Here is a 26,051-nt window from a genome sequence, read left to right as displayed (position 1 = left end):
AGCCCCACAGCCCTGCTGCCCAGCCGCTTGGGTGGGAGGGGAAGGAGAACCCAGCGTGAGCAGGCTAGGCAGGCCCAGAGGCAGCCCTCGGGAAGGGTTTGTCCAGGACAGCTTCAGCTCAGCCCCTGGGGAATGGCGGGATGATGGGACAGCAAGGACTCAGTGGGAAACCTCCACTTAACAGCGCCTCCTGCACGACAGCACCCCTAGCAGTACGCTGGGACTGCGAGGAGAAAGCACCCCCCACTGAGCCCCCTGCCCCACAGCACAGCGCCCCCTAGCACCACCCTGGGGCAGCAGGGACTGCGAAGGGAGAGTGCCCCCGCTCCACAGCACAGCGCCCGCTAGTACCACCCTGGGGCAGCAGGGACTGCGAAGGGAGAGTGCCCCCTGCCCCACAGCACAGCGCCCCCTAGCACCACCCTGGGGCAGCAGGGACTGCGAAGGGAGAGTGCCCCCGCTCCACAGCACAGCGCCCGCTAGTACTACCCTGGGGCAGCAGGGACTGCGAAGGGAGAGTACCCCCTGCCCCACAGCACAGCGCCCCCTAGCAGCACCCTGGGGCAGCAGGGACTGCGAAGGGAGAGTGCCCCCTGCCCCACAGCACAGCGCCCCCTAGCACCACCCTGGGGCAGCAGGGACTGCGAAGGGAGAGTGCCCCCTGCCCCACAGCACAGCGCCCCCTAGCACCACCCTGGGGCAGCAGGGACTGCGAAGGGAGAGTGCCCCCTGCCCCACAGCACAGCGCCCCCTAGCAGCACCCTGGGGCAGCAGGGACTGCGAAGGGAGAGTGCCCCCTGCCCCACAGCACAGCGCCCCCTAGCACCACCCTGGGGCAGCAGGGACTGCGAAGGGAGAGTGCCCCCTGCCCCACAGCACAGCGCCCCCTAGCACCACCCTGGGGCAGCAGGGACTGCGAAGGGAGAGTGCCCCCTGCCCCACAGCACAGCGCCCCCTAGCACTACCCTGGGGCAGCAGGGACTGCGAAGGGAGAGTGCCCCCTGCCCCACAGCACAGCGCCCCCTAGCACCACCCTGGGGCAGCAGGGACTGCGAAGGGAGAGTGCCCCCTGCCCCACAGCACAGCGCCCCCTACCACCACCCTGGGGCAGCAGGGACTGCGAAGGGAGAGTGCCCCCTGCCCCACAGCACAGCGCCCCCTAGCACTACCCTGGGGCAGCAGGGACTGCGAAGGGAGAGTGCCCCCTGCCCCACAGCACAGCGCCCCCTAGCACCACCCTGGGGCAGCAGGGACTGCGAAGGGAGAGTGCCCCCTGCCCCACAGCACAGCGCCCCCTAGCACCACCCTGGGGCAGCAGGGACTGCGAAGGGAGAGTGCCCCCTGCCCCACAGCACAGCGCCCCCTAGCACTACCCTGGGGCAGCAGGGACTGCGAAGGGAGAGTGCCCCCTGCCCCACAGCACAGCGCCCCCTAGCACTACCCTGGGGCAGCAGGGACTGCGAAGGGAGAGTGCCCCCTGCCCCACAGCACAGCGCCCCCTAGCACCACCCTGGGGCAGCAGGGACTGCGAAGGGAGAGTGCCCCCTGCTCCACAGCACAGCGCCCCCTAGCACCACCCTGGGGCAGCAGGGACTGCGAAGGGAGAGTGCCCCCGCTCCACAGCACAGCGCCCGCTAGTACCACCCTGGGGCAGCAGGGACTGCGGAGGGAGAGTGCCCCCTGCCCCACAGCACAGCGCCCCCTAGCAGCACCCTGGGGCAGCAGGGACTGCGAAGGGAGAGTGCCCCCTGCCCGCAGGGCTGGGGTTCCGCACGGTGCCCTGGCTGAGCCCATCGAGCTGGCGTGCGGTACCCCGATGAGTGCGCGTGAACCCTTCCCCCACACTCACTGGGGGCGCAGTCGTCAATGTCTGTCTCACAGTTGGTGCCTGTGTACCCCGGCCGGCAGGCACAGCTGTACCCGCCGTGCAGGTTGGTGCAGGTGCCCCGGTTCCAGCAGGGGGTCCGGTCACACTCGTTCACATCCACGTGGCATCTCTGACCTGGCGGGGAGGGAAAGGGCACAGGTCAGAGCGGGTGGGGCAGGGAGGCCGTGGGGGAGGGGCAGGGCAGAGGGACGGTACCTTGCCAGCCTGGGGGGCAGCTGCAGGTGAAGCCCTCGTAGTCGGGCGTGTGGTCGCAGACCCCTCCATTCTCACAGGGGTTAGGGGAGCAGGGTGTCAGCACGTTCTCGCAGTTGCGGCCTGCAGGCAGAAAGGGGCAATGGTGAGAGCAGTTCCGACTCCCCCACCCAGAGGCAACATGGGGCCTCCGTCCTGGCCACAGGCCTTGCCCAACACAGGAACTGCCCTGCCATGAGTCCCAGAACCACGGCGACCTCCCTGCCCCCCACCACACACCCCAGAACCACAGGGACCCCCACCCACCACAGCACACCTCCCAGAACCACAGAGACACGCCACCTCGCCCCACCACACACCCCAGAACCACAGCGACCCCCCTGGCCCCACCACACACCCCAGAACCACAGGGACCCCCACCCACCACAACACACCACCCAGAACCACAGAGACGCCCCCCCGCCCCACCACACACCCCAGAACCACAGGGACACCCACTCACCACAGCACACCTCCCAGAACCATGGTAACCCCCGTTCCCCCCAGAACCACAGGAATCCCCTCCCCACTCAGAACCATGGGGACCCCCCCCCACCGTACCCCGCCACACCTCCCAGAACCACAGGCACCCCCCCACACTCCACCTAGCCTGGCACGCCCCCGAACCACAGGGACCCTCACTCCGCCTAGCCTAGCACCCCCAAACCACAGGGACCCTCACTCCGCCTAGCCTAGCACCCCCAAACCATAGGGACCCTCACTCTGCCTAGCCTAGCATCCCCCGAACCACAGGGACCTCTCACCTCCCAGAACCACAGGCACCCCCACACACACACCCTCATTCCGCCTGGCCTGGCACCCGCCCGAACCACAGGGACCCCCCACCCCTCCAGCTCCCAGAAACAGGCCCTCCCCATTTGGCCCGGGCACCCTGTTCTCCCCACAATGGGCACAGCCCCACCTGTGTAGGGCAGGTCACAGAGGCAGGTGTAGCTGGCGATGGCGTCGATGCAGGTGCCCTTGTTGAGGCAGGGGCTGGAGATGCAGTCGTTGATGTTTGTCTGGCAGTAGGTCCCTGGGAGGGAGGGAGAGGGTCAGTTGAGGGGAGGGAGGGGGGACTGGAGGGGGAGGGAGGATGCGGGGGCACATACCCTGGAAGCCCTCCTTGCACTTGCAGCGGTAGCCGTTGACGTAGTCGGTACAGGTGCCCCCGAACTGGCAGGGGTTGGACTCACACTCATTCTTGTTCAGGTCGCAGTTGGTGCCAGCCCAGCCCGGCTCACACTCGCATTTGTACCTGTGGGGGAGGGGGCGTCAGTGCAGGTCCTGCCCCATGGGGACCCAACTCTGTGCCTCCAGGGCTCTCTGGGGAACTGGCACCACACAGCAAGCACTGGATGGGGCCGCTGGGTCCAGTGGCTCCCCCTGGCAGGGCGGACAAGTGCATCACTGCCCCCAGGATGGGCAGGGAAGGATGGGTGGGCGCAGTGCTGCCCACAGCGCACGCGGGGATAGGATAGGACAGGACAGGCAGGCGCAGCGATGCCCCCTGGGTGGGCAGGACAGGCGAGCCAAGCGCCGCTCCCCAGGTTGGGCAGGGCAGGTGGGCGGAGTGCTGGCCACAGAGTGGGCAGGGCAGCAGGCGGGCAGCAGGGTGGGGTGGGGGAAGGCAGAGCAGGGTGAGGCGGGGGCAGGTCAGGCGGACACAGGCAGGGTGGGGTGGGGGGTCAGGCAGGATGGGGCAGAGGCAGGGTGGAGGGACGCAGGCAGGGTGGGGCAGATGTAGGGCAGGTTGGGGCAGGGAGGGCAGACGCAGGCAGGGTATGTTGGGGCAGGGCAGATGCAGGCAGGGTGGGGCAGATGCAGGCAGGGCAGGCGGACGCAGGCAGGGCAGGGCAGGGGCAAGGCGGGCAGACGTGGGCAAGGCGGGCAGACGTGGGCAAGGCGGGGTGGATGCGGGGCAGGGAGGGCAGACGCAGCCAAGGCAGGGCAGGTTGAGGCAGTGTGGGGCAGATGCACGCAAGGCAAGGCAGGGCAGGGACAGGGGCAGGGCGGACGCGGGCAGGATGGGGCAGATGCAGGCAGGGCAGGTCGGGGCGGGACAGGGCAGGGGTGGGGGCAAGGCGGGGTGGATGCAGGGCAGGGAGGGCGGACGAAGGCAAGGCGGGTTGGGGCAGGGCAGGCAGACGCGGGGCAGATGCAGGCAGGGCAGGGCAGGGTAGGGAGGGCAGAGCAGGGGCAGACCGGGCAGGCGCAGTGCTCCCTCACCCGTTGATGTCGTCGCGGCAGGTTCCGTGCACGCAGGGGCTGCTGCTGCACTCGTCCACCTCGGAGTAGCAGTGGGGGTCATGGAAGCCCTCGGGGCAGAGGCAGGTGAAGCCGTTCTCGCCGTCCAGGCAGGTGCCGCCGTTCTGGCAGGGGCTGGACGCACACTCGTCGATCTCCACGTTGCACAGGGGTCCTATGAGACGCCCGCTTGGCATGGGGGCCGCGTATGGCTCGGCCCAGGGCACCCCATGGCCTAGCCACCACACCCTCCCAGAGCCAGGACCCCATCCCTGCCCAGCCCTGCAACACCAGGGCCCCACCCCCCGAGCCAGGTCATGGGGCCCTGCTCCCACCCCCTATCCACCCCCACAGAGCTAGGGTCCCACCACCCCAGAGTTAGGCCCCACCCCAAACAACCCCCCAGAGCCAGGCCCCCCCCTCCCCATCCTCTCAGAACCAGGGTTACAGGACCCCACCCCCACCTCCCAGAGCCAGGGCTCCCTGGAGCTGGGCCCCGTCCCTGCCCCACCTGTGAAGCCAGGCTTGCAGATGCAGTCGTAGCGGTTGATGCCGTCGCGGCAGACGCCGTAGTCGCAGGGGTTGCTGGCGCAGTCATCAAAGTTCACCTCACAGTTCACGCCTGGGGAGAGGGGCTGCCTTACATCCGCGCCAGCCAGCCACTGCAGCGCCCCACGACACCCACGGCCTGGCCAGAGCAGGGCGTGTGGGCTGGGAGGGCAGGAGCAGCGGAAGGGGAGCTGGGGGAATAACGTATTCCTAGGGACAGCACATGCCCTAGGGCTAGGAGGGGTGGGAGTGAGAGGCAGCGGATGCACCCTGGGATTGGGGGTGGGAGGCATGGTGTGTTCTGAGGTGGGGGGTAGTGCATGTCCTAGGGTTGGGGGTAAGGGAAGCCAGAGGACCCAGGGGGAGGGAGGGGCCATGGACCTGGAGGGGGAGTGAGGGGGGCAGCATAGGCACATGGCGGGAAGGAGCACAGTGTGCCCTGGGGTGGGGGAGGGAAGGGGCTGTGGACCCTGGGGATGCAGAGGAGGGGTACTGTGCACCCCTGGGGGTGAGGTGGGGCACAGTGCGCCCCTGGGAAGGAAAGGGACTGTGGACCCTAAGGATGGAGTAGGGGGGTGGGGCGGGGGCACAGACCTGGCCAGCCCTGCCCCCACCTGAGGTGCCGGCAGGCAGTTGCACTGGTACTTGTTGATGCGGTCGATGCACTTGCCCCCGTGCTGGCAGGGGCTGCTGTGGCACTCGTTGAGCTGGTTCTCGCAGCGATAGCCGGTGTAGCCGGCGGCACAGGAGCAGGTGAAGCTGGCGATGCATCCAGGCAGGTGCCGTGGTGGCAGGGGTCGGGCGAGCAGTCGTCAATGTTCTTCTCGCACAGCATGCCCTCAAAACCCTGGGGGGTGGGAGCGGAGGGAAGGGGGGCTTGACTCTGACCCTCCTCGCGGGGCAGTGCCAGGCTTGTGTGATGCTCGGTGTGGCCCGAGTGCCCCGCAGCCACATGGCATGTGGGTAGCGCCACCCCCGCCTGCTGGGGAGGGATGCCCACATGGGACAGACTCCAGCAGCTCCATTCTTGTCCCGTCTCCAGATGCTGGAGGGTCTGGAGGGGGACAGTCCAGCCCCATGGAATGTGACCCCAGCCACAGGTTTGTGTGGGTCCCCAGTGCAGGCAACCGGCCCAACACATTGCCAGACCTGGCTCTCCATCCTCCATGCTGTGAGGGAGGAGCCCCTAGAGTGTGGCTGGCAGGTGGGTCCCCAGCCCTTGGCACTGGCTCCCCCTCCCTGGGCACCACGGAATGCCTCTGTTTAATACAGACGTACCCCTGACCCCCCTTATGGTTGGGGGTGCAGCTGCAGTGTCTTCCCCAGACTGCTGGGTGGGGGGCCCTAGCCAGCCTGGGAATGGGGGTGCTCTGGGGCACCCGCTGCCCCCTGCTGATGGGAGGAACTATTGTGGCCCCTGTGGGACAAGCCGCCCAGCCTGTGCTGAGGCCACGGAGCACCAGGCTCTCGGCACCAGCCCTCACTCACCCTCAGTGCAGCGGCACTCATAGGCGTTGGGCCGGTCCACGCACTTGGCACCATTCTGGCAGGGCGTGCTGGCGCACTCATCAATGTCAATTTGGCACATGGAACCGGAGAAACCTGGGCACAGAAAGGCAGGGGGCTCAAATGTATGCCGGGGCCCTGCACTGCCTCCCCATGGAGCCCCCACTCCCCCACCGGGGCACTGGGGCCACCCCAGGGGGCAGCACCACCTCGGGGACGTTCCCTGGCTGTGCTCTCAGACGCAGCCCTGCTCGGGGACAGGTGCTGGGGGCCGAGCTTGGAACAACTTCAGGCAAAGGCTCCAGGTCAGGGTTGGGCAACAGCAAGGGGCCAAGTGGACAAAGGGGCTGGGGGGGAGGGGAGAGATGCCACAGGAGTAAGGGGGACAGGGATATGCTGTGGTCAGGGAGTACGGCCACAGTGGTGAGGGGAGCTGAGCTCCGAGTTGGGGGTGCAGGCCCTGGCGATGGAGTGGGGTGCAGGATCCAGGAGTCGGGCTAGGACAGGAGAGGAGCTGGGGTGAGGTGGGGGGTGCAGGGTCTGGGGGTGGGGCAGAAGAGGAGCTCTGGGATGGGACGCAGGGTCCAGGGTGGGAGAAGAGAGGGACTCAGGGGCAGGGTGCAGGCTCTGGGGCTGGGTATTGGGAGCGGGACTCCAGGATGGGGTGCAGGGTCCGTGTGGGAGGGGGAGAAGGGCTTTGGGGTGGGGCTGGGTGTAAGCTTGGTGGATCTGCGAGCGAGCTGGGGGGGGGGGGGCATCCTGTCCCAGAGGAGGGTGCCTGTGCAGGACCATGGCACAGGCTCCCCACTGGGCCCGGCAATGGAGCAGGCCAGCTCCCCTCCCATCCCAATCACCGGCGTCTGCCCCACATGTAAATTGGGTTCAGGGGTCTGTGTGCCAGCAGGGGAGGCGGCCCCAGGAAAACAAAGGTGCTATTGTCCCCAGTCAGCACGGAGAGCGTGGCCTGGCTGTCCATCAGTCCCGCAAGAGGTAACCTCCGGGGTGAAAGGAGCAGGGGGGAGGGGGTTATGCTTCCCCAGCGAGCGCTCCCTCCCCTCCACCCCAGAGGGCCCCCCCTGCTGCTGGACCCAGCCTGTCCAGCCCAGGGCACTTCCATGGGCCCAGCCCTCAGCCCCAGGAGGAGCCCGGCCAGGCCGCGCTGGGACCTCTGTGCCTGCCCTCAGCCCGGTCAGGCCGCGCTGGGACCTCTGTGCCTGCCCTCAGCCCGGTCAGGGCCGCGCTGGGACCTCGGTGCCTGCCCTCAGCCTGGTCAGGCCGCGCTGGGACCCCTGTGCCTGCCCTCAGCCCGGTCAGCCGTGCTAGGACCCCTGTGCCTGCCACCAGCCCATGGCCCCAGGAGGAGCCAGACTCACCAGAGGGGCAGGTGCAGGTGAAGCCATTGACGCCGTCCCGGCAGACCCCGCCATTGACACAGGGGTTGCTGTCGCACTCGTCAACATTGATCTCGCAGAATGTGCCGCTGAACCCTGCAGCCAGAACCCAGAGGGAGCATTAGAGATGGGGCAGGGGCAGAAGAGCTCCTGGGGCAGGGATGAGGCTGCATGCAGGGACCACGCAGGGCAGGCAGCAGCATGCGGCGGGGGAGGTAGCAGGGTACGTGGGGGCAGGGCAGTGCCATGGGGCAGAGGAGGCGAGGAGGTGACAGGCTCTGTGGGGGCAGGGCAGCGCCATGGGGCAGAGGAGGCGAGGAGGTGACAGGCTCTGTGGGGGCAGGGCAGCGCCATGGGGCAGGGGAGGCGAGGAGGTGGCAGGCTATGTGGGGGCAGGGCAGTGAGGAGGTGACAGGCTCTGTGGGGGCAGGGCAGTGCCATGAGGAGGTGGCAGGCTATGTGGGGGCAGGGCAGCGCCATGGGGCAGGAGAGGCGCGCCATGGGGCAGGAGAGGCGAGGAGGTGGCAGGCTATGTGGGGGCAGGGCAGCGCCATGGGGCAGGGCAGCGAGGAGGTGACAGGCTCTGTGGGGGCAGGGCAGTGCCATGAGGAGCTGGCAGGCTATGTGGAAGGAGGGCAATGCCATTGGGCAGGGGAGGCGAGGAGGTGGCAGGCTCTGTGGGGGCAGGGCAGCACCATGGGGCAGGGGAGGAGGGGAGGTGGCAGGCTCTGTGGGGGCAGGGCAGCACTATGGGGCAGGGGAGGCGAGGAGGTGGCAGGCTCTGTGGGGGCAGGGCAGCACCATGGGGCAGGGGAGGAGGGGAGGTGGCAGACTCCAGATGGGCAGGGCACTGCCATGGAGCATGGGAAGCAGCAGACTGTATGGTATTAGGGTTGCGCCATGGGGCAGAGAGGCTGTGCGGGGGGTCTGGAATAAGCCCATTACCAGAGGGGGTTCCATCACTAGGGCAGTGCAGGGGGCAGACACCCTGGTCAAGGCTGCAGCAGTGGGAGCTCTTGCCCCACATGGGGTGGGACAGGAGAGGGCAGTGTTAGGGCAGCAGCAGACACAGAGGTGTTGGGGAGGCAGCAGTCTGAGGGAGCAGGGGGTGCCCAGGCTATGGAGAGCGGAGCCAGCCCTGCCCTCTCCCTCTTGGGGCTCAGCAGCCGCGGTTTCCACCAGAGCTGTGACCCCACCCCATGGACAGGCTGCTCCCATATGGCCGGAGGGCCTTGCACCCTGGGGCTACGGCTCCTCCTGCAGCTGGCCACACGGGGTGGGAAGACCACAACGCATTTGGGAATTCCTGCCCCCCACACCTCCCTCCCAGCCCCCATTAAAATCTGGAAGCCCCCTTTCCCCATAAATTCCAGTGCCTCTGGGCCCATAGATCTGGGGCAGGCCCATAGCACCCTCCAGCCTCAGCCTGGCAGAGCTCCCGATGGCTGTGCTGCCCTGGCTGTGAATGGAGGGGACCTGGGGGGAGGGATAGCTCAGTGGTTTGAGCATTGGCCTGCTAAACCCAGGGTTGTGAGTTCAATCCTTGAGGGGGGCCACTTAGGGATCTGGGGCAAAAATCAGTACTTGGTCCTGCTAGTGAAGGCAGGGGGCTGGACTCGATGACCTTTCAAGGTCCCTTCCAGTTCTAGGAGATGGGATATCTCCATTAATTCAATTCAATTCAATTCATAAACTATTATCCCCCCAGCTCACTATCCAGGCTCCACCCCGACCCCAGCGCTGCCCCATGGACACACCCAGCTCAGGGCTGCCAGTACTGCTGGTTGGGGGGCAGTGGGTCCCCTACAAAACTGCATGGTTTGGAGGGGAAGGGCAGGGGTGCTGGTGCTGCCTGGTTCAGGGACTTTAACGAAGCATCAAGCACAGGGACAGTATTTCATGCAGAGGTGAAACGCTCGCCCAAGGGCCCAGGCCAGTCAGTGGCGGAGCTGGGGAGACAGAATTCCGGAGTCCTGGCTCCCAGGCCCCCTGCTCTACCCACTAGGCCCCACGCCCCTCCCAGAGCTGGGGACAGAATCCAGGAGTCCTGACTCCCAGTCCCCGCCCAGAGCTAGGAGAGCACAGATCCCTGCTCTACGCTCTGAGCTCAGCGACGTGCGTGGCCCCCGGAGCGGCCAGGCGGTCGGCATGTGGAGTCCGCGGGTTGGTTTTGTGCCCATTCCCTGGTCCCCACATCACTGGCACAGGCATCGGGGCAGAGACTCTATGGCTCCTTCCCCTCCTGCACCACAAGGGGCCTGTGCGGCCCCCATCCCGTCAGGATGCCCAGGCACCAGCACGGCACAGCAGAGCACCAGGGTGCTGGACTGGGGGAGAGGTGGAACAGATGGGGCAGGGGTGGAAGAGCTCCCTGGGGCAGGGGTGAGGCTGCATGCAGGGACCACGCAGGGCAGGCAGCAGCATGTGGCGGGGGAGGTAGCAGGGTACGTAGGGCCTGGTGCCCTGGCGAGTGCTGTGCCGGCACTGCCCCTCCCCCCGCTCTGGCCCCACAAAGGAGGGGAAGATTCCTCCCCATAGGGGGTAGCGGGGAGACAAAAAGGAGCAGCCCAGCCCCGCGCAGACCTCCCCCCTGCCCCATTAGTATTCCAGGCACAGCCCTGCACTCCCACCGTCTGGCTGCCGGCTACGCACCCCCTGCCCCTCCAGTACCTCCGGGTGTGGCGCCGGCTCCACAGCCAGCTCCACGACTTAACTTGTGCCAAGGCTTGCCAGGACTGAGCCCCGGCCCCGCTGAGCTTGGGAGCTCATAGCCCCGGCCCCGCTGGGCTTGGGAGCTCAGAGCCCCGGCCCCGCGGGGCTTGGGAGCTCAGAGCCCCGGCCCCGCTGGGCTTGCTGCATCTGTTATGCTTGAGCCATGGCACCTCTTTCATTCCAAATTAAGCATTGCATCCTTCCCTGCCAGGCCCAGCCCCCGGGATCCCGCCATCCGGCTGCCAGGGGAGGGGCCCTCGCCCCAACCGCCTGGGCTTCCCAACCGCTCCCAACCCCTGGGAGCCGAGCCAAGCCAGGATTCCCTGCTCTGGACAGGAGAGGAATGCAGGCCAGGCCGGGCTCTGTCCACGGGGAGCCCTGTCACAGAGGGGCACCCAACGCCCATCCAGCCCTGGCCTCTCAGCTGGGGCTGGCTAGAGCCAGCTGGGATACAGGGCAGGGGACCCAGGTTCCCATCCCGCTGGGCACTGGGCTGAGTCTCAACAAACTCACTGTGAGGTGTTGTTAGAAGGTGACGCCTTGCACCTGCGCTGGGGGGCGGGGGACAGAATCACATCTCTCATTTCAAGACACTCAGGCCAGCCAGCCCCTGGATTGACAGCACAATGCTCACCTCTCCTAGCTGGGGAGAGAACCCAGGAGTCCTGGCTCCCAGTCTGCCCTGCTCTAACCACTGGACTCCCCTCCCTTCCCAGAGCTGGGGACAGAGCTCAGGAGTCCTGGCTCCCAGTCAACTTCACAATTACTTAACCAGCATTTGGCGTCTTGGGGATAAACTGGCCCCCGTTCCCCAGGCGATCTGGTGCTCCGAGACACAGGCTGTTCTCAGAGTCCTGGTGTCGGGGGGAGGAAAGGGTGTAGAGCCAGTCTCCCCTCAAGGCAGGGACCCAGCCCCTGAGCACACACATCCCCAAGGGCTCCGGGCTGCAGTTCAGCTGTTCTAAGGCAGGCTGAGCTGGGCATCCTGCGGGCAATGCAGGGGGCGGGCTGAGTGCTCACCCGCCATGCAGATGCAGGTGAACTCCCCGATGCGGTCGAGGCAGGTGGCGTCGTTCTGGCAGGGCATGGACAGGCACTCGTTGATGTCAGTCTCACAGCGGGGACCCGTATAGCCGCGCCCGCACTGGCACTGGAAGGAGCCCTGAGTGTTCACACAGCGGCCAAAGTGCTCGCATGGGTTGGCACCTGCAGGGACGTGGCCAAGTCAGAGACGGGGCTGGGGCCAGACCCCCACAATTCCTGCCTCACCCCAATCCCAGCCAGGCCTCCCCAACCCCAACCCCGAGCAAAGGGCCAGGTCTCTAGCCACCAGCCCCCCCCCCCCAATCCTGGCCCAGCCTCTCCCACCCCAACCCCACCACTGACCAAAGGGCCAGCCCCCCCCTCCCCGCCCCCCCCGATCCTGGCCCAGCCTCCCACACCCCATTACTGAGCAAAGGGCCAGGCGCACCCAATCCTGTGCCAAGGCAGTGGGCCCCTCCTCACCAATAGAGCACTCATCCACATCCTGGTCACAGGCCCCCCCAGTGAAGCCTGGGGGGCAGGTGCAGATGGCCCGGCCGTTCACAGGGTTGGTGTCGCAGATGGCATCCTCATGGCAGGGGTTGCTGACGCAGGCATCATCCAGGTGGCACAGGAGACCTGGCAGAGGGAGGGAGTGAGGGGCGTGGACAGCAGTGGGGCAACCACCCTCCGGAACCCCAGCTAGCCTGGCCCTCAGGGAGCAGAGTGCCAGCCCCATCCTGGAAGGCTAAGGCAGTGCCCCTCATCCCTCCTCCCCACCCGCACACACCAACCCTCCCCGCAGCCGGCCCTGGCCTCCCGCACAGACACCCACCAACCCCGCCCCCCCAGCCAGTCCCAGTCCCCCCACACAGACCCACCAACCCTCACGCCCCCAGCCAGCCCCAGTCCCCCGACACAGATCCACCAATCCCCACCCCCCACACACAGACCCACCAACCCCCCCAGCCAGCCCCAGTCCCCCCACACAGACCCACCAACCCCCCATTGGCCCCAGTTCCTCCCACCCGCACAAACACCCACCAACCCTCCCAGCCAGCTCCAGTACCTCCCACCCGCACAAACACCCACCAACCACCCCACAGCTGGCCCCAGCCCCCCCCCCTCCCCAGGCAGCCCCAGTCCCCCCACACCCACACAGACCCACCAACCCCCCAGCCCCATCTGGCCTTAGTATCTCCCACCCGCACAGCCACCCACCAACACCCCCCAGCCAGCTCCAGTCCTCCCTGATCTGCGCTCCCACACTATTGCCCTTGCCCCAGCTCCCTACCCCTCACAGCCTTCCTCTCAACTCCTTCCACTCAGCCAGCCTGTCACCCTCACCTCAGGTCTCCCTCCCACCCCCTTCCACTCCTCCTGCCCCCATCTTCTTGCCCCCTTCCACTCAGCCACCTCCTGCCCCTTCAGGTCCTTCCTAGCCCTTCCCATCCCCCTGGCCAACCCCTCAGCCCCCCACAGATCGTCGGGGGGTTAGGCATGGGGGGAAGAATCCCAAATCCGGCAGTGAGGGGTGCTTGGAGATCTGAGATTGGGCTGAGCCAGGCCGGACCCCCCTTCCCACCTCACCTGTCTTGCCCATGGGGCAGGCGCAGTAGAAGGAGGCCACGCGGTCGTGGCAGGTGGCCCCATTGAAGCAGACGGCCGTGGCGCAGTCGTCAATGTTTTCACTGCAGCTCTCGCCCGTCCAGCCATTGACGCACACGCAGGTGTGCCCACCGTTGGTGTTGAAGCAAGTGCCCCCATTGTGGCAGGCATTGGGCTGCAGCTGGCACTCATCTACGTCCTCTGTGCAGAACTGGCCTGGGGGAGAAGGGGGCTGAGCCTGGGCAGGTTAGAGCTAGCGCCCCTAGAGGGGAAAGGCCCCATGTCCCATTCCCCACCCCCTGAGCCAGCCAGTCCCGTCTTGGGACTGGATCAGAGCCGGTGCCCCATAAAGGGGAAAGGCCGTGTCCCATTGCCTACCCCGAGCCGGAAAGGCCCCGTGTCCCATTCCCCACCCCGAGCCAGCCAGTCCCCCGCCCTGGGGGGAGGGATAGCTCAGTGGTTTGAGCATTGGCCTGCTAAACCCAGGGTTGTGAGTTCAATCCTTGAGGGGGCCATTTAAGGATTCGGTGCAAAAATCTGTCTGGGGATTGGTCCTGCTTTGAGCAGGGGGTTGGACTAGATGACCTCCTGAGGTCCTTTCCAACCCTGATATTCTATGATAAAGGGGAAAGGCCCCGTGTCCCATTCCCCCCTGAGCCAGCCAGTCCCGTTCTGGGGCTGTATCAGAGCCGGCGCCCCCTAGAAGGGAAGGCCCCATGTCACATTCCTCCTGGAGCCTATGGCAGCCCTGGGCTACTGGGCACACAGTCCCTGCCCACAGGGTTGGATGTTGGCGCTAAGGCTCAGGGCCCACAGTGCTGACACAGCTGGTGGTGGGCAATGAGGGGTTAACTCCTGGCGCTGGGTGGTACCTGTCCATTCGGGCGGGCACTGGCAGTTGTAGGTGTTGACCCCATCCACACAGGTGCCTCCATTCAGACACTTGTGGCCCGGGCAGTCATCAATGTTGATCTCACAGTTTTGCCCTTCGAAGCCTGGAGAGAGAGAGAGAGCATGGCCTTGTCAGAGTGTGTGTGTGTACGCCCGTTCCCCAGCGCCTCCCACCCACTCCCTGGCCCCAGGCGTCTCCCCAGCCCCAGCCCAGAGCGCCTCCCACCCAGTCTCCAAGAGGCACAGAGCTCAAATCCACCCCCAGCCCAATCTGAGAGGCAGCTGGCCAAACAGAGTCTCTGTGGCTAAACCTGAAACAGAGCCCAGGCAACTGACTGCCAGCCCCCGCCTCCCCCCACTAGCCACCTCGCCCTGCTCAGTGTTGGGAATAGAACCCAGGAGTCCTGGCTCCAGTCCCCAGCCCCTTGCTGCAACCCAGCAGACCCCTGGAACAAATGCAGGTCCCAGCAGGGCTGAGTGAGGCAGGCCAGTTTTCCCTGGCTTTGCCCACACGGGGCCTTGCAGCAAGAGGAGCAGGGGCTTCTGCGAAAGGTCAGGGAGCAGGGCGAGAGGTCACTGCAGACAAGGGAGGGGGTTCAGTCAGGAGCCTGTCATGGGGCATTTATCAGACAAAGCCCTGAGGGGACAGGGCCCTGGGCCAGGCCCTGCAATGCCCATGCCCACCTCCCCCTGGCTGGCACCACCAGGACAATGGGAGATTCAGGAGCTTGGCCAGGAGGGGTGAGAAAAACCCCAGGGTCACAACAGAGCTGCCTCGAGCATGGCGGGACCAGATTCCATGGGGGGCCCTCTCCACAGGCTCCAGCAGGGTGTGCTGCAGGGGGAACGGGCGGCTGCCCGCCCCCTCTGGCTCCGCGCAGCTCTGCTCGGCCCTAGGCCACGCTGCAGCAGGAACAGCCCCACGCACACACAGCGCCCCCAAGCCAGCGCCCCCACCCCACGCACACATAGCGCCCCAAGCCAGCGCCCCCACCCCACGCACACATAGCGCCCCCAAGCCAGCGCCCCCACCCCACGCACACACAGCGCCCCCACGCACACACAGCGCCCCCAAGCCAGCGCCCCCACCCCCACGCACACACAGCGCCCCCAAGCCAGCGCCCCCACCCCACGCACACATAGCGCCCCCAAGCCAGCGCCCCCACCCCACGCACACACAGCGCCCCCAAGCCAGCGCCCCCGCCCCACGCACACATAGCGCCCCCAAGCCAGCGCCCCCGCCCCACGCACACACACAGCACCCCCAAGCCAGCGCCCCCCGCCCCATGCACACACAGTGCCCCAGAGCCAGCACCTCCAACCCACACACACAGCACCCCCAAGCCAGCGCCCCCACCCCACGCACACACAGCACCCCCAATCCAGCGCCCCCACCCCACGCACACACAGTGCCCCAGAGCCAGCACCCCCACCCCACGCACACACAGTGCCCCAGAGCCAGCACCTCCAACCCACACACACAGCACCCCCAAGCCAGCGCCCCCACCCCACGCACACACAGCACCCCCAATCCAGCGCCCCCACCCCACGCACACACAGCGCCCCAGAGCCAGCACCTCCAACCCACACACACAGCACCCCCGAGCCAGCGCTCCCACCCCACGCACACACAGTGCCCCAGAGCCAGCACCCCCCACCCCCACGCACACACAGTGCCCCAGAGCCAGCACCTCCAACCCACACACACAGCACCCCCAAGCCAGCGCCCCCACCCCACGCACGCACAGTGCCCCAGAGCAGCACCTCCAACCCACACACACAGCACCCCCAAGCCAGCGCGCCCACCCCACGCACACACAGTGCCCCAGAGCCAGCACCTCCAACCCACACACACAGCACCCCCAAGCCAGCGCCCCCACCCCACGCACACACAGCACCCCCAACCCTGCTCCCCTGCCCCACGCACACATGGGGTCCCAACCAGCTCTCCCGCGCCCCCCCCCAGCACCCCCAGAGCTGGCTCCCCCCGCCACGCACACACACAGTGCTCCCAACCCCGCTGTCCCCCCACCCCCACACAGCGCCCCCGAGCCCGCTCCTCCCCCACAAAGCACACACAGCTTCCCGAACCCTGCTCACAAACACACACAGCACCCCCAAAACTCGCTGTCCCCCCCACAGGCCCCTGAGCCTGCTCCCCCACATATACAGTTTTCCCAAGCCCACTCCTCTCCACAACACACAGCACCCCAAGCCTGCTGTTCCCACACGCACACACAGCGCCCCTGAGCCCACTGCTCCCCCCCACATATTCAGCTCCCCCAAGCCCGTTCCATTTCACACACACACAGGACCCCCAAGCCCGCTGCTCCCCTCCCCATTCACACACAGCGCCCACGAGCCCACTGCTCCCCCCCACGCACACACAGTGACCCCAAACCCACTGCTCTCCCCCACGCACAAACAGCACCCCCAAGCCCAATTCCCGCCTACGCACACACAGAGCCCTGCTCCGCACCCACAGCACCCCAGCTCCCACTCCCCCCCACACACGTGCACACAGCGCCCCTGACGCCTGCCCTCCCCCCCCACACACACAGCACTCCCGAGCCCACTGCCCCCTCCCCCCCCCCCCCAGGGCACACACAGTGCCCCTGAGCTCTCTGCTCCCTGGCACACAGAGCCAGCTCTCACCATGCACACACAGCACCACCCCCAAGCCTGCTTCCCCCCACACATGCACACACAGCACCACCAAGCCCATTTGCCCCCCAATGAACACAGAGCTCCCCAAACCCCACTCCCCCCACAGCGCCCCCAAAGCTCACTGCCCCCCATGCACACACAGCACCCCCAAGCCTGCTTCCCCACACACATGCACACACAGCGCCCCCTCACCCCTCCCCATGCACACACAGCGCCGGAGACCTCTCCCCCCAAATGCGCACAGAGCGCCACCAGGCCCACTGCCCTCCCCACGCGCACACAATGCCCTCGGAGCCTGCTCCCCGCCCACACACACAGCATCCCCGAGCTCGCTGGCGCCCCCCCCCCCCCACAGCACCCTCTGAGCCTGCTCCCCCTCAAACACACAGTGCCCTTGGAGCCTGGTGTCCCCCCCACACACACACAGCGCCCCCGAGCCCGCTGCCCCCCCACATGCACACACAGCGCCCCCAAACCCACTCCCTCAGCACGCACACACAGCACCCTCTGAGCCTGCTCCCCCTCAAACACACAGCGGCCTCGAAGCCTGCTCCCCCCCACACACACACAGCTGCCTCAGAGCCACTTCACCTCCCACACGGACCACAGGGCCTGGTCCCCCCCCACACACAGGGTCCTCCAGACCATACCCCTCCTTCCCTGTGTTCCCAGGGCCAGGCCAGCTGGCAGAGGGCGCAGGATTTGGCAGGAGCAGAGCTGCAGCTTAGATGAGAATGAGCCATTACTTGGGGGGAAGGGGCTGAAGGGACTAACGGGGAGAAAGAAACGGTCAGCTTGAGGTGGGGAGGGGGACAAAGAGGGCTCTGCGGAGCAGGGGAGGGGATGGCCCAGGGTTGGGAGGGACAGTGTCCCCCCTCCCCCACAAGCTCCGGCCATGCTGCTCTCCCGGACGCTCCCTGGGATTGTTTCCTTCCTGGCCAGGGTCCAGGATCCCCCGGCGCCATTTACAGCTTCCGATGAGCTTCCTGCAGCGCGGCCCGGAGCTGCCAGCCCCGTGGGCACACGTGCCAGGGCAGGGGGAGAGAGACACCCCCAACAACCCCTGCCCCCAGGGCTAAGGGAGGGGACAGCATCCCCCCAAAGAGGTTCCTCCAGCACCGTCCCGGCCAGGCCCCCACACACCAACCCCTGCTGCTCCCAAACGCTGCCCACCCGCGCCCCCAGCCCCTCACCCGGCAGGCAGGCACACTCGTAGCTCAGCTCCCCGGTCTGGCGACACGTGCCCCCATTGAGACACTGCGAGGGCGCACAGGGTGTGTAGATGCTCTCGCACAGCTGTCCCGTAAAGCCGGCCGGGCACTGGCAGCGGAAGGAGCCCGGCGTATTGAAGCAGGTGCCCCCATGGCGGCAGACGCCCGCTGCCCGGCACTCGTCCACGTCCGTGCGGCAGTTGCGGCCCTGGTAGCCTGGCGGGCAGGTGCAGTTGTAGCGGCTGTTCCAGTTGGTGCAACGGGCCCCGTTGGCGCAGGGGTTGTTGGCGCAGGCATCACCCAGGGAGCAGTCCTGACCTGGGGGGGGGGGATGTCTGTGAGCGGGGCCTGGTTAGGCATGAGGACCCTCCAGAGAGCCCTTCCCCCTAGGCCAAGCAGATCCCCGCTCCGGGGCCAAGATGTGCCCAGCCCTCCTCCCACGCCAGCCAGTCAGGTTCCGTTCCCCTCCCCCAGCTGGGCTGAGGGTCCCTCCCCATCTCCCACAGCACCCCCATGGCCATCCCCCATCTCCCCTAGGCCTGCGTGGCATGGGTTCTCCTCTCCGGCCTGGTCAGATCCTGGCCCCTCCTCCAACCGGGCCAAGCTGGTCCCACCCCCTCCCCAGCCTCCCCCAGAGCAGCATGCCCCCCCGCCTACATGACCCTCACCTCGGAAGCCTTTGGGACAGGTGCACTGGTACTGCACGGTGCCATCCTTGAGGGAGCTTTCACACACGCCCCCATTGGCACAGGGCGACTGGTGGCAGGGGTCCTGGAACTGGCAACGCTCGCCAATCAGCCCAGGCTGGCACCTGCAGAGAGGGGGCACATTGGTGTGAGTCCCTCCCGCCTGGAACCAGTGCAGGAAGGACACATGCCCATCACCACTGCATCTGGGCGCCTTATACATCACGTCACTGGCAATGAAGTTCCTAGGGGCAGCATCATGGAGTCTCTGGCTGGTCTGCCTTTCCGGGGCAGGGTGGGGAGGCTAGAGTCCATCAATTTCCTCTGCTTTTATTGGTTACCAGGGGTTCCTGGGGAGGGGGGGGGGATTGTCTCTGGCCCAGCCCATCCCCCCACTGTGCTCTGTGGGTAGGCACCCAGCCCTGCACTCAGCACCCAACCATGGGCCCCTATGCCACAACACATCGGCCACCTCCATCCCTGCAGCTCCATCAAACTGCCCCCAGGGTAGCCTGGCCCTCATGCAATTGGTGCTGGTCCTGGGGGCTGCCCCAGATCTCAGGTTATTCCCTCCAACAGACATTGCTTGGCATTGCTCCGCTCCAAACACCCCCTACCCTGTGCTGCCCATTCGCCCTGTGGGCTCAGCTCCCTCTGCAGGGCCTCAATTGGCACCAGCTTGGACTCATCATTGTGCCAGCTGCTCACTTTGCCCCCTCCTTGTTCCCCCAGCCCTTGCCAGATCTCCACTGAAGCCTTTAACCCCCCTCTCTGCTCCCCCCAGGGGGTGCCTCCCGGACTCGGCCTATAGCCCTGGCCAGGGGAGAAGGGGCCGTTGAGTCTGACTTTGCTTCCTGCCCCGAGGATTGGTCTGCTGGCAAACCAGACTGGGCTCGGCATGAGGGTACAGCTCCAAGCATGGGGGAAGCTGTGCCAAAGTAAAGGGGCTCCCCACTGTGTAGCTATCCCTGCACAGGGAAGGAGATGTGCTACACCAGTACAAAGCACCTTTATAGCAGCAGAGCGGCACCCTCACATGAGGCTGTATTGGTAACCCCGGATCGGCAGAGAATCACCCCCACCCGCTACAAACTGTGCAGAGCAGGTGTCAGCCAATTCAGGACTGACTCCCTGGGCCCCCCGCACCCTATCATTCCTGCTGCTGCACCTCTTAGCACCTGCCCAACCCCAGACCCTGTTCTGACCCAGGGACCCCACTGCCTAGAGCTGGTCCGCAGGGGCGGCCCCAGGACCCCGCTCTGACCCAGGGACCCCACTGCCTAGAGCTGGTCCACAGGGGCGGCCCCAGGACCCTGCTCTGACCCAGGGACCCCACTGCCTAGAGCTGGTCCGCAGGGGCACCCACTCCCAGTGGAACCTGGTCCAGCCAGCAGGTCCGCACCTCTCTCTGGGAGAGCCTGGTGAGGGGTTCTCTGCCCCACCCCCCAGCTTCACCTCCTCGGGGTGCATGCAGAAGGAGTAGGGTACAGAGTCCCTCCTGCCCTCCACAATCCCCCCCGTCACGCAGGGGCCCTGAACTCTGACCCAGAGGGCCACATCCTATGGGACTGAGCCAGGGCAGACCCAGCCCCCCAGTGACCAGGGCCCAGCTCACAGGTCTCTAGCTAACCAAGCTGAAGCAGGCATGCTGGGAGCTCTGCAGTGGGGAGGCGACAGGAGGGGCTGACCTGGGCTCTGCATGCACCACAGGGCTGGGTCCAAGACCCACGGTGTGCAGGGGCTGAGGAGGGGAGAGCAGCCAAGCCTGCCGGGCTGAGCCAGGCCGGACAGGACCATCCTGCCTCCCCAGTCCCAGATCTGGGCTCGCTCCTGACGACCGCTCAGGGTCCAGGATGGAGCCAGCGCTGGGCAGCACCTGGGTGCTCCCCGTCAGGCTGGGCCGGCTCCAGAGGGCACCGGCTGGGGGGAGCCGCACCACAGCCTGGGTACTGGTGCACAGATTATACCCCCACCCCCGCCTGCCGTTACCAGGGCAACGCACAACACCTGTTTGCTCTGCTGTCCAGGCCCTCAATTCCAGGGGGGAGGAGAACCCTGCAGCAGAAACAGGGGGGGCGCTCAATTCACCCCAGAGCAGCACGGGGGCTCCCAGCCTGCTCTATACAGCACCCCCTTCTGGGAGAGGCTGGGACTGGAGGAGCTCCTGTCCCACTCACTCCAACGCCCCCTGCAGGCAGGTACCACAGGACAGCAGGGACTCTGCCCAGGCCTGGAATTACACCCACCAGCTCCCCAGAGCGCTGGGCCCTTCCTGGGGACCCAAGCTCTACCCCACAGAGCTGGGGGCATGGTCCAACAAGGAAAGAAAAGAGGGCAGCGCGGTGCTAGAGCACACATGGTGCTAGGGGCACAGACGGGGCGGGGGAGAGGGATGGTGAGGAGAGAGACAGCGCAGGCCAGATCCCCCCTGCCTGCCAGACCCACAGGCCCATCCAGCCTTGTAGCCCTTCTCTCCTGCCCCACTGGACCAGATGGGAGCCATGGGCCCATCTAGACCATAACCCCCCTGCCCCAGGCTGAGACCCACTGACCAATACTGCCTGTAGGAACTCCATCCCCTCCCCATCCCCTGGTGTGCTGGTCCCTGCCTGACCCTCATGCCCTGGAGCCTGCAGATGGCTATGCCTGCCTCAGCAACAGCCACAGCAAATGCCACCAATCAGCCCAGGCCACAGCCCCCCCAGCACTGACATGGGCAGCTCCACTGGCCCCAGTATGGACCAGGAATACCCGGCGGACCTCCCCATCCCTGCCCTGCTCACTCCATTTTGGGCTCCCTCCAAATGCAGCACTTAGTGAGATGCCAACTCCCCTCTCCCTGCATGTGAGGGGGAGGCACCCTGAGTGCAGGGCTGGGGCTGGCAGAGCTTCCCACCCCATCCACCCACCCAGCCCCTGGAAAGGGAAAGGGGATGTGGGGACAGGCGTCCCTGTAGCAGGGAGCAGGGCCCTGTATCCCAGCACCAGGCAGCGCCCTCCCCTGCAGGCAGAGCCAGGCTCCCACGCTGGGAAGGCAGCCCCCTTCCCAGCCCCTTGGCAGTGCTCCTGCCTGCTCATGTCTGGGGAGTGGAGCCCGGCATCCAGCCCACTCCGTGGGGCGGTGACTCAGCGGCTCCACTGCCACATCACCCCATGAGTCACCCCGGCGGCTGCCTCAGGCACCCACTCCTGGAGGGATGGGATGCCCCTGGGCACGAGAGCGCACAGGGGCACAACTTCCCCCCATACCTCCCAGCCGCAGGAGGCAGCAGCCAGCTTTAGAGGATAGAACCCAGGAGTCCTGACTCCCAGCCTGCCTCCCCTTGCTCTGACCACCAAGCTACACTGCCCGTCTGCTCCCAGAATGCCCCTTCGCCTGGCAGATGGGGGTTACCCTGGCATGTGCCCCCTCCCATCCCCCAGTGGTCTCTGCTGCACTCCCTGACCTCACCCCCCTGTTCCAATTCCATCCTCCCACATGCATTGCCCAGCAGCCCCCTCCATCCCCACTCCCCCCACCCCATCAGCCCCTGCTCCAATCCTGTCCCCCACCTCCCCACTTCTCCAACTCCCACGCTCATTTGGCGCCCCCTCCTGCGGCACCTGGGCGGGCACAATCCAGCCTAAACTAGTCCCCCCTTCTTGCCCCGAGGGCGCCTGGCAGAGGGACCCAGGCAGCAAACCCAGTTCCAGGCTGGCACAGTAGGGCCCATGGGGAGCTGCCCCCCTGTGAGGGGCCCCGCACACTGGGGAGGAGGGGGGCAGATTTCTGGCACTGGGATGGAGATACATTTCCCCCCCTCTCAGCCATCCCTGAGCCGGTTCCAACCCGTTCGACAGGTTCCAGCAGCACCAGCACCATGCTGAGACAAACGGCAGGGAGAGCCCCCTGGCCACTCCTCTCTGCTCCCTGCCACGCCCGTCCTGCCCCCCTGGCTGCTCCTCTCTGTCCCCTACCCCCTTCCTGCCTGCCCAGCTGCGCCTCTCTGCTCCCTGTCTCTCCCGTCCTGTCCCCCTGGCCACCCCTCTCTACCCCCTGCCCCCTTTCTGTCCCAAGGCTGCTCCTCTCTGCCCCTGCCACCCCCCCCCCAGTTGTTCCTCTCTGCTCCTGCCCTCCTCTTATCCCCCCCGGCCTTTCCTCTCTGCCCCCCACCCCTGGCCACTCCTCTCTGTCCTCCTGGATGTCCCCTGTGCCCCCCCACCGCTCCTCTCTGCCCTCCCAGCTGCCCCCTCGTGCCCCCGCAATGTTCCTCTCCCCCTGCCCCCACCCTCTTGGCCGCTTCTCTCTGCCCCTCTTCAGTCCCCTGTCAGCTGCTCCTCTCTGTGCCCCACCATGCCTCTCCCACCCCCACCCCCTGGCTGCTCATTTCTGCCCCATCTCCAATCATCTCTGCTTCTGCTGTGCCCCTTCCACCCCTCCCCTGTCCTTCTCTGCCCTCCACTGCTCCCATCCCACCCCCTGATCCTCAGTGGCCCCGCCATGCCCCTCCTGCCCCCCACACCCAATCCTCTCTGCACCCTCCCCCTGATTCTCCCACAGCACCGGGGGACTGTCTCCAGAGCACCAAGAACCCAGCATGCAGACGGGAGCCTGCTCCAGTGAGATGGGGCAGGGGGCTGGGGGCACTGTGCCTGTTCTGGCACTAGGCCAGGTCAGCATTCAGCTGGTGCTCCAGTCCCACACTCCAGCCCACGATTTCCAGCAGCCAGGCAACAAGGCCCAATCCAGATCCTACTCCTGCTCCTGCTCCAGGCCAGGCAGCGCCACAACCGGTGATTCACCTGTTCGGGGCGGGGCGGCAGGAGGCCCATCCACCTGTCTGGCATTCCAACGCAGCAAGGAGACGGGAACCTGCCACTGCGAGCTCCGGCACCTGCCCGCACGGCAGCTGTGCCGTGGCCTGGCACTAGGGGCAGCGGGGACCGGGCGAGGGCACAGCACAGAAACTAGTCAGCTATTCCTGGCTCACTAGGCAGGAAGTGGTGGGCACAGGGCCACCCAGGCTACCCATACAGAGCCAGCCGCTGCCCCCACCAGGCGCCAACCATTTCCCCCTGGAACCCCACGACCTGGGTGACAGATCAGAGACGGCTCTGCAGACAGACTGCCAGGAGCTGCCAAGGCCCCCTGCACCCAGTCTCCAGGGCTTAGCCCTGTCCGGTTCCAACTCCCCAGCATCAGGGTGCCCTGCCCTGGAGAGAGAATTCCCAGATAATCAGCCTGCCTTGCCCCACTGGCAGCCCCCACCGCCCAGAGCTCGCACTGCAGAGTCAGAAGCAGGAAGAAAACGGAAGTGATTCACAGAGAAAGTCAGAGACGGCAGGGTCTAGTGGTTAGAGCAGGGGCACTAGGAGTCAGGATTCCTGGGTTCTATCCCCAGCTCTGCTCCCGTGAAGCAGGTGATGTCACTCACTGAAGCACCCCATGCTAGTCAGCCCCAGCCCCTTGCAGCTGGCTCGCCAGGGCTCTGCAAACCTGTCGGGTGGCACAGCATGGCAGAAGTGGCAATCGCCATTCCAAACCCATCTCCCATCCACACTGACCAAGCGGGTCCAGGCATGGCAGGAGCTGCCATGGCCCAGTGCCACCTCCCCTTTGTTCCCAGCCCCTCCCCACCCGCAGCTGGAATTCCTGGGTCCCCCCACATGGCCTTTACAGCAGCCCCACCAGGGAAAGCACCTGGCCAGGCTGGGGCCCAGGGATGGCAGGCCCTCCCACCAGCCAGGGCCGGGGAGTCAAACGGCCTCCCTTCAGGTGCTCCCGCTGGCAGGGCTGAGAACCAGGAAACTCAACACACTCCTTCCTGGCCTCTCCCATGCGGGCCAACTGCTCCAATGGGGGCTGGGAAAGGGGGTCAGCCCAAGTCACCCTAGCCTGATGGGGTCAGCTCAGCTCCGGACACAGCCTGGGTCTCACATCCTTTCCCCCCCCCCCCCCCCCGGTCCCCCCAAGCTCTGCAGATCAGCAGCTGCTTCCTTTCCAAGCACTGTCTGCAGCCGCTGGGATCAAATGACTCCAGGGCCCCCTCCTGAAGAGGCCCCCTGTCTGGGAGACTCTGGGAAGGAGGAGCTTTCCCCCCCCAGGAAGTGGGGAGCAGCAGGGGGGCCAGCGTACGTCACTGCTAACACTGCTCTGCAATCTGGGATTGCAACAGCCACAGCAGGGAGGAAACAAGGGCGGGCGGGGCAGATCTCCGCCCCTTTGCCAGTAGGGGTGGGCAGGGGAAAGGGCCAGAGGATGTGAGCTCCAGGGTGTCAGTTCTCTGCCCAGGGAGCCCCAAAGAAAACATCCAGGCACTTTGTCACTCTGCCCTCCACTAGCCCCCCGCCAGGCACAAGATTCACCTCTTCTGCAGCCGCCCTCCCAGCTCATCCGACCCCCGGCTGGAAGCCCTTTCTCCTGCCCCTCTGCGTCAGCAAGCATCACCCCGTGTTGCCCTCCCCAGCGCAGAGCCTGGGGACACGAGGGGTCACGCCCAACAGCCGGGCCTCCAGGGGCAGAGTGAGTCGCCCACTGCCTGGCTGCTGACATTCCTCATTTCACATGGAAACAGACCCACCCCACCCCCCGCACTCTTATAACCCCCCCACCCTGCCCCAAGCATCCCCCGCTCCCATCAGCTCAGGGCAACCCCTAGCCCCTCCCACATGCTCACAGCCCCAGGGGGGTGCAACTCCCCTCTCTTGGCCTGGCAAGGGTCCCTTCTGCTGCATCCTTTCCCAGAGGCAACGAGGAGCAGGCAAGAGGTTACCTCACAGTAAGTGGCTGCTCCCCACATCCCCCAGCCCTGACCCTCTACCCTGCCAGTGTTTCCTACCCCCAGGCAGCTCTGCCAGCTCCACAGAGCAGAGCAGCGACTGGGGCTTGGTGCCATGACCCTCCACCCTGCTGGCTGGCACCCCCAATCACCACCAGCTCTTTGGGGCAGGGCCATGCCAGGCACGGTGACAGGGGCTGTGCAGGCCCCTAGCCAAGGACATACATCAGGTGAGGCGCAGCAAGATGGGGGCAGAGCCAGGAACAAAACCCAGCGCTCCAGAACCTGGCCTGGGCCAGCTGAACCACTAGGCCAGGCTGCCCTTACTCCTTATGGCTGCGCTGCCGGGAACCACCCTCCCTCCTGCTAACCCAGTCCCAGGCCTCCGGTTCCTGCTGGTTCAGACCTGCCCATCCCCTCACCCCAGGGAGGGTGGGAAAGCCCCCCACCCCCACAGCCTGTGAGCAACACCCCACCACCATGGAACCCGTCTTGCCCACAGCCCCGTGCTGGATGGCAGCGGGCATGGATCCCAACCTGTAGGGCAGGGGGTCACTTACACGCAGGCTGCCTTCCCGTTGGAGTAGAGGATGCACTGGCCGCCATTCTCACAGGGCATGGAGCCTTCCAGACACTGCACGGCTGCAGGGAGAGAGCGGGAGAGAGCCCATTAGAGCAGAGAG

The 26,051-nt window shown here is 66.3% G+C and overlaps 1 protein-coding gene across 1 annotated transcript in view; it reads right to left on the bottom strand.

The window, feature by feature from the left end:
• LOC101932864 (neurogenic locus notch homolog protein 3) overlaps positions 1-26,051 on the bottom strand; it is a 48,584-nt gene that overhangs the window by 14,158 nt on the left and 8,375 nt on the right. The window contains 16 exon segments of the mRNA XM_065576295.1: positions 1,850-2,002; positions 2,084-2,203; positions 3,042-3,155; positions 3,232-3,377; positions 4,349-4,541; positions 4,878-5,684; positions 5,687-5,764; positions 6,407-6,517; positions 7,795-7,908; positions 11,545-11,730; positions 12,031-12,186; positions 13,138-13,371; positions 14,028-14,150; positions 17,907-18,242; positions 18,593-18,735; positions 25,929-26,010. Of these exon segments, the coding sequence (XP_065432367.1) occupies positions 1,850-2,002; positions 2,084-2,203; positions 3,042-3,155; positions 3,232-3,377; positions 4,349-4,541; positions 4,878-5,684; positions 5,687-5,764; positions 6,407-6,517; positions 7,795-7,908; positions 11,545-11,730; positions 12,031-12,186; positions 13,138-13,371; positions 14,028-14,150; positions 17,907-18,242; positions 18,593-18,735; positions 25,929-26,010 (3,096 nt within the window).

This window comes from Chrysemys picta, chromosome 22 (genome assembly GCF_011386835.1).
Source record: "Chrysemys picta bellii isolate R12L10 chromosome 22, ASM1138683v2, whole genome shotgun sequence".
In the NCBI taxonomy this organism is placed as follows: Eukaryota; Metazoa; Chordata; order Testudines; family Emydidae; genus Chrysemys; species Chrysemys picta.
Note: the sequence above shows the minus strand (reverse complement) of the source record. Positions and strands in the feature narration are given on the sequence as shown.